Source organism: Myxocyprinus asiaticus, chromosome 27, assembly GCF_019703515.2.
Source record: "Myxocyprinus asiaticus isolate MX2 ecotype Aquarium Trade chromosome 27, UBuf_Myxa_2, whole genome shotgun sequence".
Lineage (NCBI taxonomy): Eukaryota > Metazoa > Chordata > Actinopteri > Cypriniformes > Catostomidae > Myxocyprinus > Myxocyprinus asiaticus.
Genome location: NC_059370.1, coordinates 19,926,797 through 19,938,426, shown reverse-complemented (window position 1 = coordinate 19,938,426; position 11,630 = coordinate 19,926,797). Strand labels below are relative to the sequence as shown.

At 36.4% G+C, this 11,630-nt stretch overlaps 1 protein-coding gene across 1 annotated transcript; it reads right to left on the bottom strand.

The window, feature by feature from the left end:
• Window positions 1-1,105: 1,105 nt before the first annotated feature.
• On the bottom strand, window positions 1,106-6,527 carry LOC127418249 (tetraspanin-7-like). Its single transcript, XM_051658722.1, has 8 exons — window positions 6,271-6,527; window positions 4,988-5,176; window positions 2,867-2,941; window positions 2,686-2,781; window positions 2,353-2,514; window positions 2,181-2,264; window positions 1,985-2,069; window positions 1,106-1,822 (listed from the first exon to the last, which is right to left on the bottom strand). The coding sequence occupies exons 1-7, from the start codon at window positions 6,355-6,357 to the stop codon at window positions 2,001-2,003; spliced, it is 762 nt and encodes a 253-aa protein (XP_051514682.1). The 5' UTR covers window positions 6,358-6,527; the 3' UTR covers window positions 1,106-1,822; window positions 1,985-2,000.
• Window positions 6,528-11,630: the final 5,103 nt, after the last annotated feature.

Genomic DNA, 11,630 nt, shown 5'->3' with positions numbered 1-11,630 from the left:
TGGGGGCCTGGGTAGCTCAGCGAGTATTGACACTGACTACCACCCCTGGAGTCACGAGTTCGAATCCAGGGCGTGTTGAGTGACTCCAGCCAGGTCTCCTAAGCAACCAAACTGGCCCGGTTGCTAGGGAGGGTAGAGTCAGATGGGGTAACCTCCTCGTGGTCGCTATAAAATGTGGTTCTCGCTCTCGGTGGGGCGCGTGGTGAGTTGTGTGTAGATGCCGCGGAGAATAGCGTAAAGCCTCCACACGCGCTACATCTCAGTGGAAACGCGCACAACAAGCCACGTGATAAGATGCGTGGGTTGACGGTCTCAGAGGTGGAGACAACAGAGATTCATCCTCTGCCACCCGGATTGAGTCACTACGCCACCATGAGGACTTAGAGTGCATTGGGAATTGGACATTCCAAATTGGGGAGAAAAGGGGAGAAAATAAAAAATAAAATAGAAAAAATAAAAGAAAAAAGATGATTATGATGATCAATAAACTATAAACAATTGACTGCAGTTGCCTCGTTAATATGTAATCATGTGATCTATAAAAAGTAACTAATCTGATTACGAGTATTTTAAAATGTTATTTAATCAAATTGCAAGTACTTGATTTTAGTAATCTGATTACATAATTCAGATAACATGTAATCCGTTACTACCCCGTACTGGATGTTGATCAATTTGAATATTTTTGAGCAGTAGGTCTGCTTAGTAGTGTGCAATTATGAGGTCCAACCCAAGTTGCAGAGTAGCCTACTGTTTTATTTCTAAAAATAAAGCAAAGGCACCATCTGATGGTCCTGTGTCTGAGGCACAGGCAACAGCTTCATGCAACAACAAAAATAAAAAAAAAAATATATAAAATGGTCCCCTAGGACATTTACAGTTCCCAGATTGACAGTGGAGTTTACAAAAAGTCTACATGCTCAAAGAGTAATATGCCGACAAGGCATGATGCAGGATTGCTTATTTGCCTTAAAATGAGTAACAATCTGTAATGAGGTTCATATGATGGGTAAGGAGGAGGCAGGAACCAGCTGAACAGTCAATGCTCCCCTCCTCGTCACACAATCATATACATATGTTGGAGTGACTTAAGAGAAAAATGATATTTCTGTTTGTATGTACATTTTTATTATTGTTACTCACAAACTTCTCTGACAATTTCACATTTTTATAGCCATATCAAAGTTAAAGAGAGACTACAGCTCATCACAGTCATGGCATTCAGCAATTTCTGTCATTATTATACTATCACGTCTACATCAATAAACCGAGGCTGCAAATAACTACATAATTTTAACAAAAGCAATCCAAATGGAATGGGAAAACATGTTTTTCTGTATCTAAACTAGCTTATCTGGTGATTAGGCCTACACACACACTTCATATGTAACACTGGATAACACAGGACCTCAAAAGGTAAAACATTATATCTTTATTAACTATCAAGTACTTTTTGGCAAATGTTGAGAAAAGGTTCAGGTTTCATTCAAGAAACTTTACTAATGTTTTAGTTATGTGTTGAGTCAATGTGTACAGCACTCCATCTGCTGCATTAACAGAGTATTTCTGGTTTAACACTGGGTAAAATGTGTGCACTTGTGTATCTAATCATGGTTACATTTACACTCTGGCAAAACAACTATGCAAAATTGGCCTGTCCCTTAGGAATGGATTCCATCCCTTCAATCTAGTTAGCAACAAGAAATATTTTTAAAAAGCAGCTATAAAATATTTAGCTAAGGCACACATACAAAACATTGAAACTACACGATTTCCCTTTGTGTCAGGTTCAGTCCTTGGTGATGCTGAGTTCTACAGTACCCTGTAGAAGACAGGAATTGACAGTAAGAATTCCTAAATAATAATAATAAAGAAACCTAATGATTTTTAACTACATTTTGTCAAGTTTTGATGAATCAAAATGAATAATTAGGTGACTTCAAATAAAATACCACAAAAGGTATTGTATAATAAGAAAATATACCTGTAATGGAGGATTACTACACCATCTCATATTGGTTGTTGGTGATATAGCGAGACAGACAGCATGCCAGGAATATCCCAATAAGCTAATGAGAAAGAGGATGCCAAATAAAGACAACAGAATTACAGTTAAAAGGTCTATTTCGGACCAAAAACATTCAAAATTACTTATATCACAAACTGGATGTGACAAATACCTGGAAGAATGCTATTCCAAAAGATATTCCAGCAATAATGCCAACATTAGCCTCCATCGTGGTAGTCATCAGAGAGAAACAGCCCTATAAGGAGGATTTTCATTTTACAATTACAGATATTGATTATAGATAGGTATTGTTAGAGAGTGTTCTAAAACAATCAAGTTCTTACGCGTTGGTACACCACTGCTGCAGCCAACTTTAGATCCTTCAGTTCTGCAGTAGTGCAATTCACACCAGCAGTAATATTACAGCAACTTTTGGGGATTCCCTCTTGTTTGAAGTAATCTGTGTCTGCCCAGCTAGTGTAGTTCTTCTCTCCACAGCATTGTAGCTACAATGGAAGGAATAATATCGTTCATGAGTGAATCTGAGACAGGGAAGGACAATATTATGATTCAGTATGATTCCACATAAAAAAAAATACCACTGCACCAACTCACATTTTCATATTTTGTAGGCATTGCTCTATGGATCAGATAAAAACAAACAAATACATCCTTACTGTGCTCTGGATCCTGTCCAGATCGTTGCTTCTGATGTCTGTACCAGTGTAGGCTGATTCAGCATTTTTATAGACATCTTGAAGTACTGCTTTAATCTTAAAAGAATACAAAAACACCATTTGGTTGTAGGTGGCAGATGACAAATACTATATGTGAAGGTCTGAAAAATGAATAAATTACCTCATGTCTAAAAATGAAGCCAGATATGCCTGAGACAAGTTCGGCTAAGAACACCAGTGTCAGGAACATAGCATACTAAGACAAGAGGAAAGACAAAATAAGAAAATGTTTAATTAACACATAAGGCTTGGCCATCTTGCTAAGGAAGTTTCACAAGTGGGTGTTCCTTCAACTTTTGATTTTGTCTGAGTTGATTTTTATCAAAACAAACAAATTTCAGATTACATTTTTGTGTGCTTGTTATTTGACGGTCACGTTAAAACGAACTTTTATTTTTCATTTTTTATCATGCCTTCACTTATTTGTACTTTTCAAATGTCTTTTATGTATAGACTTTATTGTTCCACCCTTGTCCCAGACCTTCAATATTAAACTATAAAAATCCATTATAAAAATTAAAATGATAGCATAATTAAGACTATGATAACCTAAACAAATAATGATACAAACAACCCATTTTAATACCTTTTGTAGGAAAATATTTTCTGTCATTTTAAATCAAAATTACAAATGTCCCACAGCTGCAAGGTTATTACAGTTCACAGAAACTAAAACTGAAATGAAATTCCCAAAAATAACCTAGAAAAACAAAATAAAAACAAAAACTAACATTTTCCAAAAAAAAAACAAAACAAAAATACTAAACTGAAACTAACTAAAACTAAATAGAAATGATCATAAAATATTTCCAGTTTTAATTTTTAATACTTTGACTTCCTCTGAAAATCGTTTTTGTTTCATTCAAGGTCTCCATCTGTTGCATTGCAAACATGCCAAACATTTCAAACGAGAAACATCATGGCCGGAAGGAGATGTATCAGTAGCGTTTGGGAGTATTTTAATATTGTGCATTGACAGATAAATAAAAATATCTAGTGGTTTCTCAAAATAGCACATGTGGCCCGTATCTGAAAGGTAAAAACCCAACAAACTTAAGTGCACCTGCAAAGCCAAATAGAAATAAAAATAAAAACTAAAATATATTGACTAAATTAAAAACTAAAACTAAAATTAAGCAAAAACTAACAAACACAGTTGGTAAAATAACTGAAACTAAACCAAATAATTTCAAATCTAAAACTAAATAAAATTTAAACTAAATTAAAAACTATAATAACCTTGCACAGTTGTGGTGTCATTTCCACCTCAAACAAATTTACAAGTCGACAAAAGAGTCAGTGAAGAGCATACTTGAAACAAAATAAAAGATATGTGATGTTTGAAAAAAAAGAAAAAAAAAAGAAAAGAAAGTTGTAAGCAGAATATTATTATTGGGCGTCACTACCAATGAACTGTAACTTTGCCAAATTATACCAAAAGTATGCAATGTTATCTATGAAATTAGCCTTAGCAAGACAAAAGAGTAGGACATCTTATTCCAAAAACGTTAAAAATGTAATTTCCGCCACAGAATAGACCTTTTTCACACTCCGGGTTTTGGAACGCGGAAGTAAAAAACCCCACAGTTTGCAGGTTAAACTTCGACAGCAAATATTATTTTCACATACCCATTTGCTCCAAGACCAAAAGAAAAAATCCACAATTACGTTTGAATGACTTTCCAGAAGTGGAAAACAATATAGAGCAGTGGATTAAGACAATAAAATGGGATAAGATACCAAATTTACTGTCACTCTCTCTGCAGCCGTAATCGAAACCCCTTCGCAGCTGTTGTAATTCCTTTTTTAAAACTAATTCCAGGGTAATATAAAAATAAGCATAATGTTATAAATTTACACTCAATATTTAAAAAATGTATAATATAAAAAAGTTTGCTAGGTTTACGCTGATAAATAAGGTGGAAACGCACCATCACAGTCTGTAAAAAAGGTCTAATCTATTAAACAATACAGAATTTGAGATGAGGTGGAAAAGACACTCTGGTGTGAATTATTCATGACTTAAAAAAAAATTACAAAAATGACTCAAATCGCCTGTGTACATACAATTTTGGACATTGTTAGAAGTCAAATAAAAAAAAGGGAGAGGGTGAAAAACGTTTTAACGATTCTTTACTTCTTAAAGTCCACAGTGTTAAAAGTGCACGAGTTAAAGAAACACCCATTTATAAAATCTATTACTCTCAGTGTTGAGATCTTCTGATATCTCTCAAGAACTGACCAGTTTCAGCATCCATGGACTCCCACGGCAGGTTGCGAAGCAACCAAACAACCCAAAGATGACGATGACGGCTCCGGTCCCAATCAGGACATATGGTGCATTGGTACCCTTGTCTGAACTCAAGAGTAGGTCGAACTCCAAATTAACCTTTCCCCATACTCCAACGGCCAACAGGATCACTCCTGTGAACTACAGGTGAAAGGTAAAGACTCTCAGACATATTCAATAGGAGTGCTGTTTAAGGATAGCCTGAAACACAGTGATTACAGGCCTGTACCTCACCCCATCCAGAATCTCAGTAACACCGTTGCAAACCGTGTAATTACACTTACACAGCTACATCACAGCTCTTACAGTTGTTCGAGAATTAAATAAAACAATTTTGTCTTAAGCTCAAAACATCAGCCTTGACCTATTTAAAAACTGATTGAAATAACTAAGGGCAACTGACTCAGTCTGAATCTCTCTTTATACTCTTTCCTCTCAGCAGCAGAGGTTGTAAACATGACCATCTGGCCATCTGTCTCCTGCCTGCTGGAAATCACTGTGAATAGCAATAAATGTTCAAGATAAAACAGCTGCTTCGGACTTTGCACCCATTAAGGACACATTTGATTAACTATTTATATCAGTTTCCACACCGAATCTCTGTATGAATCAATATATTTGAACAAAGACGAAAACAACTGTGACTTTTCTTCACAGGAGACAAAACAAAGCTGAATATTTTCTCCAGGAGAAACTTGAATCACGATCCCAACATTGAGATTTCACTTCATTACTTAATAGCTTTGAGACACTAAAGACTAATTTAGGTAAAAGAGTAAATTATTCGACCAACAACTTCAAAACGTTCAAGTCTAATTTTGGTAAAAGAGTAAATTATTCGACCAACAACTTTTAAAACGTTCAAGGCTAATTTTGGCAAAAGAGTAAATTATTCGACCAACAACTTAAAAACGTTCAAGGCTAATTTTGGTAAAAGAGTAAATTATTCGACCAACAATTTTAAAACATCAAAGACTCATTTATGTAAACATTAAACTAAAAGTGAAACAATCCTTCAGTAAACCGGTAACAATAAATGACTTCGGCAGGATCTAGTAGGTCTTTGAAGTCTTTGATAATCAACAGACAGGTTTATTCAAATAAACTAAGCTAAATAAACTAAGAAATGTATCTTATCTTTCAATAAGTGGTCAGCTGTTAGTTGACTGAGCTCATTTTCAGAGTGAGTTAGCTCTCGAGCTAACAGCGAATCTGATGAAAACACACAAACTCACCCAGAAAATCAGACTGTACGAGATGAGAAACGTCTTCAGACACGTTATCACGGGTTTGGTCTGCAGCCGTGCGGACGGAGGGGACATTTCTACTTTGGTTTGTCCAGCTGATGTGGCTGGCAACAGGATTTCTTGATGAAGAGAGCTGCAGAAAAGTTGCTGGTTGTGTGTTGTGGAAGTTTGTTAAGGAGCCTCTGGAGGATGAAGACTATGCTGTGGAGCCTGGTGCCTCTCCCGACAGGAAGTGCTGTTTTCCAAGATAAAGGACTGAGAATCTAGACTAGGAGAGCTGTAAATATAACAACATTAAAATTCCGGATGAATAAATTAAATGTGAAAATAATAATAACAGGAAGACTTTGTTCCGTGTTTGGATATTTCTGAGGAATTTGAAACTGGTCAGGGGTTTTCATAGTGGGGTCCTGGGCTGGGACCCCCAAGGGGCCGCAAGAGGGTGCTCTGGAAATAAAATAAAAAGTTTGGCATTACAGAATTTGACATTATTTCTGTTTCGTTCTGCTTTCTAAAGACTGGTTGGACATTATGAGATTCATCATAAATTATTTGATTCTATTGACAGCCCTAGTTTTATCTGTGAGAAATTAAAAAAAATATCTGCATGAACTGTAGATCTGTGATAAAAAAAATAATATTTTTTTAATTTTTAGCTTGCTTACTGGTGGTAATAAGAGTGTATTCTCAGTAAAGCTGCTTTGGAATAACATTTAATGTGAAAGCGCTATACAAATACATTTGAATTTAATTCAAATGTTTCTCTTAAGGTTTATATACAAACAGGGCCGTAGCAAGGAATTCAGGGCCCCGTGAATATATATTGCTCTGGGCCCGTACCTATTAAAATAATACAGTTTTGAATTTGTTGTGGGCTCCCCTGGACATTTGGGCCCCTATAATCATTACCACCTTTCACCCTACTAGCTACGGTTCTGTATACAAACAATAATATTGAAAATAAAAAGGTTAGGACAAAACACTATAAACTTAAAGTAACAGGCCTACTTCGCCCAAAAATGAAAATTCTCTCATCATTTACTCACACTCATGACATCCCAGATGTGTATGACTTTCTTCTGCTCAACACAAATATTTTTAGAAGAAAGTCTCAGTTCTGTTGGTCCTCACAATGCAAGTAAATGGGTACCAAAACTTTTAAGCTTCAAAAAGCACATAAAGGCAGCATAAAAGCAATCCATTCTACTCCAGTGGTTTAATCCATGTCTTCTGAATCCAATTGGTTTTTGGTGAGAACAGAACAAAATATAGCACTTTTTCACTGTACATCTTGACACTGCAGCCTCTAGGAATGATCACGATTTCAAACTCGATTACACTTGATGATGCTAGGAAGTGTAATCAAGCTTGAAATCATGATCACCAAAGAGACTGCTGATGTCACGATTTATAGTGAAAAAAGAGTTGCATTTTGGTCTGTTTCTCACCGAAAACCAAGTGGATCACTTCAGAAGACATGGATTAAACCATGGATTACTTTTATAGCTTAAAAGTTTTGGTACCCATTTATTTGCATTGTATCGACCAACAGAGATGAGATATTCCTCTAAAAATCTTTGTGTTGAACAGAATAAAGAAAGTCATACACATCCGAGATGGCATGAAGGTGAGTAAATGATCAGAGAATTTTCATTTTTAGGTGAACTATCCCTTTAAGACAAAATAAATATTTTTGGTGTATGTGTGTATGTATATACAGTTGTGCTCAAAAGTTTGCATACCCTGGATGAAATTGTGAAATTGTGGTATTGATTTTGAAAATATGACTGATCATGCAAAAAAACTGTCTTTTATTTAAGGATAGTGATCATATGAAGCCATTTATTATCACATAGTTGTTTGGCTCCTTTTTAAATCATAATGATAACAGAAATCACCCAAATTGCCCTGATCAAAAGTTTACATACCCTTGAATGTTTGACCTTGTTACAGACACACAAGGTGACACACACAGGTTTAAATGGCAATTAAAGGTTAATTTCCCACACCTGTGGCTTTTTAAATTGCAATTAGTGTCTGTGTATAAATAGTCAATGAGTTCTCACGTGGATGCACTAAGCAGGCTAGATACTGAGCCATGGGGAGCAGAAAAGAACTGTCAAAAGACATGCATAACAAGGTAATGGAACTTTATAAAGATGGAAAATGCCAGTCAGTACTGTACAATCACTTATTAATAAGTGGAAAATTCAGGGATCTCTTGATATCAAGCCAAGGTCAGATAGACCAAGAAAGATTTCAGCAACAACTGCCAGAAGAATTGTTCGGGATACAAAGAAAAACCCACAGGTAACCTCAGGAGAAATACAGGCTGCTCTGAAAAAAGATGGTGTGGTTGTTTCCAGAAGCACAATACAACGATACTTGAACAAAAATGAGCTGCATGGTCAAGTTGCCAAAAAGAAGCCTTTACTGCGCCAATGCCACAAAAAAGCCCGGTTACAATATGCCCGACACGCAATATGCAACACCTTGACACACCTCACAGCTTCTGGCACACTGTAATTTGGAGTGATGAGACCAAAATAGAGCTTTATGGTCACAACCATACACGCTATGTTTGGAGAGGGGTCAACAAGGCCTATAGTGAAAAGAATACCATCCCCACTGTGAAGCATTGTGGTGGCTCACTGATGTTTTGGGGGTGTGTGAGCTCTTAAGGCAAGGGGAATCTTGTGAAAATTGATGGCAAGATGAGTGCAGCATGTTATCAGAAAATACTGGCAGACAATTTGCATTCTTCTGTACGAAAGCTGCACATGGGACACTCTTGGACTTTCCAGCATGACAATGACCCTAAGCACAAGGCCAAGTTGACCCTCCAGTGGTTACAGCAGGAAAAGGTGAAGGTTCTGGAGTGGCCATCACAGTCTCCTGACCTTAATATCATCGAGCCACTCTGGGGAGATCTCAAACGTGTGGTTCATGCAAGATGACCAAAGACTTTGCATGACCTGGAGGCATTTTGCCAAGACGAATGGGCAGCTATTCCACCTGCAAGAATTTGGGGCCTCATAGACAACTATTACAAAAGACTGCACGCTGTCATTGATGCTAAAGTGGGCAATACATAGTATTAAGAACTAAGGGTATGAAGACTTTTGAACAGGGGTCATTTCATTTTTTTCTTTGTTGCCATGTTTTGTTTTATGATTGTGTCATTCTGTTATAACCTACAGTTGAATTTGAATCCCATAAGAAATAAAAGAAATGTGTTTTGCCTGCTCACTCATGTTTTCTTTAAAAATGGTACATATATTTCCAATTCTCCAAGGGTATGCAAACTTTTGAGAACAACTGATATATATATATATATACACTACCAGTCAAAATTTTTGAAACACTTGACTGAAATTTTTCTCATGATCTTAAAAATCTTTTGATCTGAAGGCGTATGTTTAAATGTTTGAAATTTGTTTTGTAGACAAAAATATAATTGTGCCACCATATTAATTTATTTCATTATAAAACTCAAATTTAATAAAAAATTTTAAAAAAGTTTTTGAAATTGATGACTTATACCAAATAATAAAAAAAAAACAGTCCCAATAAGTGCCCAACATAGATGGGAACTCCTTCAATACTATTTAAAAAGCATCCCAGGGTGATACCTCAAGAAGTTGGTTGAGAAAATGTCAAGAGTACATTTCTGAAAATTCTAGGCAAAGGGTGACTACTTTGAAGATGCTAAAATATAACACACTTTTGATTTATTTTGGATTTTGTTTAGTCGCAAACATAATTCCCATAGTTCCATTTATGTTATTCCATAGTTTTGATGACTTTACTATTATTCTAAAATGTGAAAAAAATAATAATAAAGAATGAGTAAGTGTTTCAAAACCTTTGACCGATAGTGTATACACAGCTGAAGTCAGAAGTTTACACACATCTTAGCCAAATACATTTAAACTAAATTTTTCACAATTCCTGACATTTAATCATAGAAAACATTCCCTGTCTTAGGTCAGTTAGGATAACTACTTTATTTTAAGAATGTGAAAGGTCAGAATAATAGTAGAGATAATTATTTATTTCAGCTTTTATTTCTTTCATCACATTCCCAGTGGGTCAGAAGTTTACATACATTTTATTAGTATTTGATAGCATTTAAATTGTTTAACTTGGGTCAAACATTTTAGGTAGCCTTCCACAAGCTTCTCACAATAAGTTGCTGGAATTTTGGCCCATTCCTCCAGGCAGAACTGGTGTAACTGAGTCAGGTTTGTAGGCCTCCTTGCTCGCACATGCTTTTTCAGTTCTGCCCACAAAATGTATATTGGATTGAGGTCAGGGCTTTTTTATGGCCACTCCTGTACCTTGACTTTGTTGTCCTTAAGCCATTTTACCACAACTTTGGAGCAATGCTTGGGGTCATTGTCCATTTGGAAGACCCATTTGCGACCAAGCTTTAACTTCCTGCCTGATGTCTTGAGATGTTGCTTCAATATATCCACATAATTTTCCTTCCTCACGATGCCATCTATTTTGTGAAGTGCACCAGTCCCTCCTGCAGCAAAGCACCCCCACAACATGATGCTGCCACCCCCATGCTTCACGGTTGGGATGGTGTTCTTTGGCTTGCAAGCCTCACCCTTTATCCTCCAAACATAACAATGGTCATTATGGCCAAACAGTAAACTTTTTGTTTCATCAGACTAAAGGACATTTCTCCAAAAAGTAAGATCTTTGTCCCCATGTGCACTTGCAAACTGTAGTCTGGCTTTTTTATGGCAGTTTTGGAGCACTGGCTTCTTCCTTGCTGAGCAGCCTTTCAGGTTATGTCGATATAGGACTCGTTTTACTGTGGATATAGATACTTGTCTACCTGTTTTCTCCAGCATCTTCACAAGGCCCTTTGCTATTGTTCTGGGATTGATGTGCACTTTTCGCACCAAACTTCATTCATTTCTAGGAGACAGAATGCATCTCCTTCCTGAGCGTTATGATGGCTGCGTGGTCCTATGGTGTATATACTTGCGTACTATTGTTTGTACAGATACCTTCAGGCATTTGGAAATTGCTCCCAAGGATGAACCAGACTTGTGGAGGTCCACAACTGTTTTCTGAGGTCTTGGTTGATTTCTTTTAATTTTCCCATAATGTCAAGCAAAGAGGCACTCAGTTTGAAGATAGGCCTTAAAATACATCCACAGGTACACCTCCAATTCAGTACACCTCCTATCAGAAGCTAATTGGCTAATTGTCTAAAGGCTTGACATCATTTTCTGGAATTTTCTAAGCTGCTTAAAGGCACAATTAACTTATGTAAACTTTTGACCCACTGGAATTGTGATATAGTCAATTAAAAGTGAAACAATCTGTCT

Excerpts from the sequence above, each read along its gene's own strand:
- LOC127418249 (XM_051658722.1), bottom strand. The coding sequence starts at position 6,357 with ATGTCCCCTCCGTCCGCACGGCTGCAGACCAAACCCGTGATAACGTGT. Across the intron at positions 2,782-2,866 it reads GCTTCATTTTTAGACATGAG|ATTAAAGCAGTACTTCAAGA; the intron begins GTAATTTATTCA and ends TATTCTTTTAAG. Across the intron at positions 2,515-2,685 it reads TGGACAGGATCCAGAGCACA|CTACAATGCTGTGGAGAGAA; the intron begins GTAAGGATGTAT and ends CTTCCATTGTAG.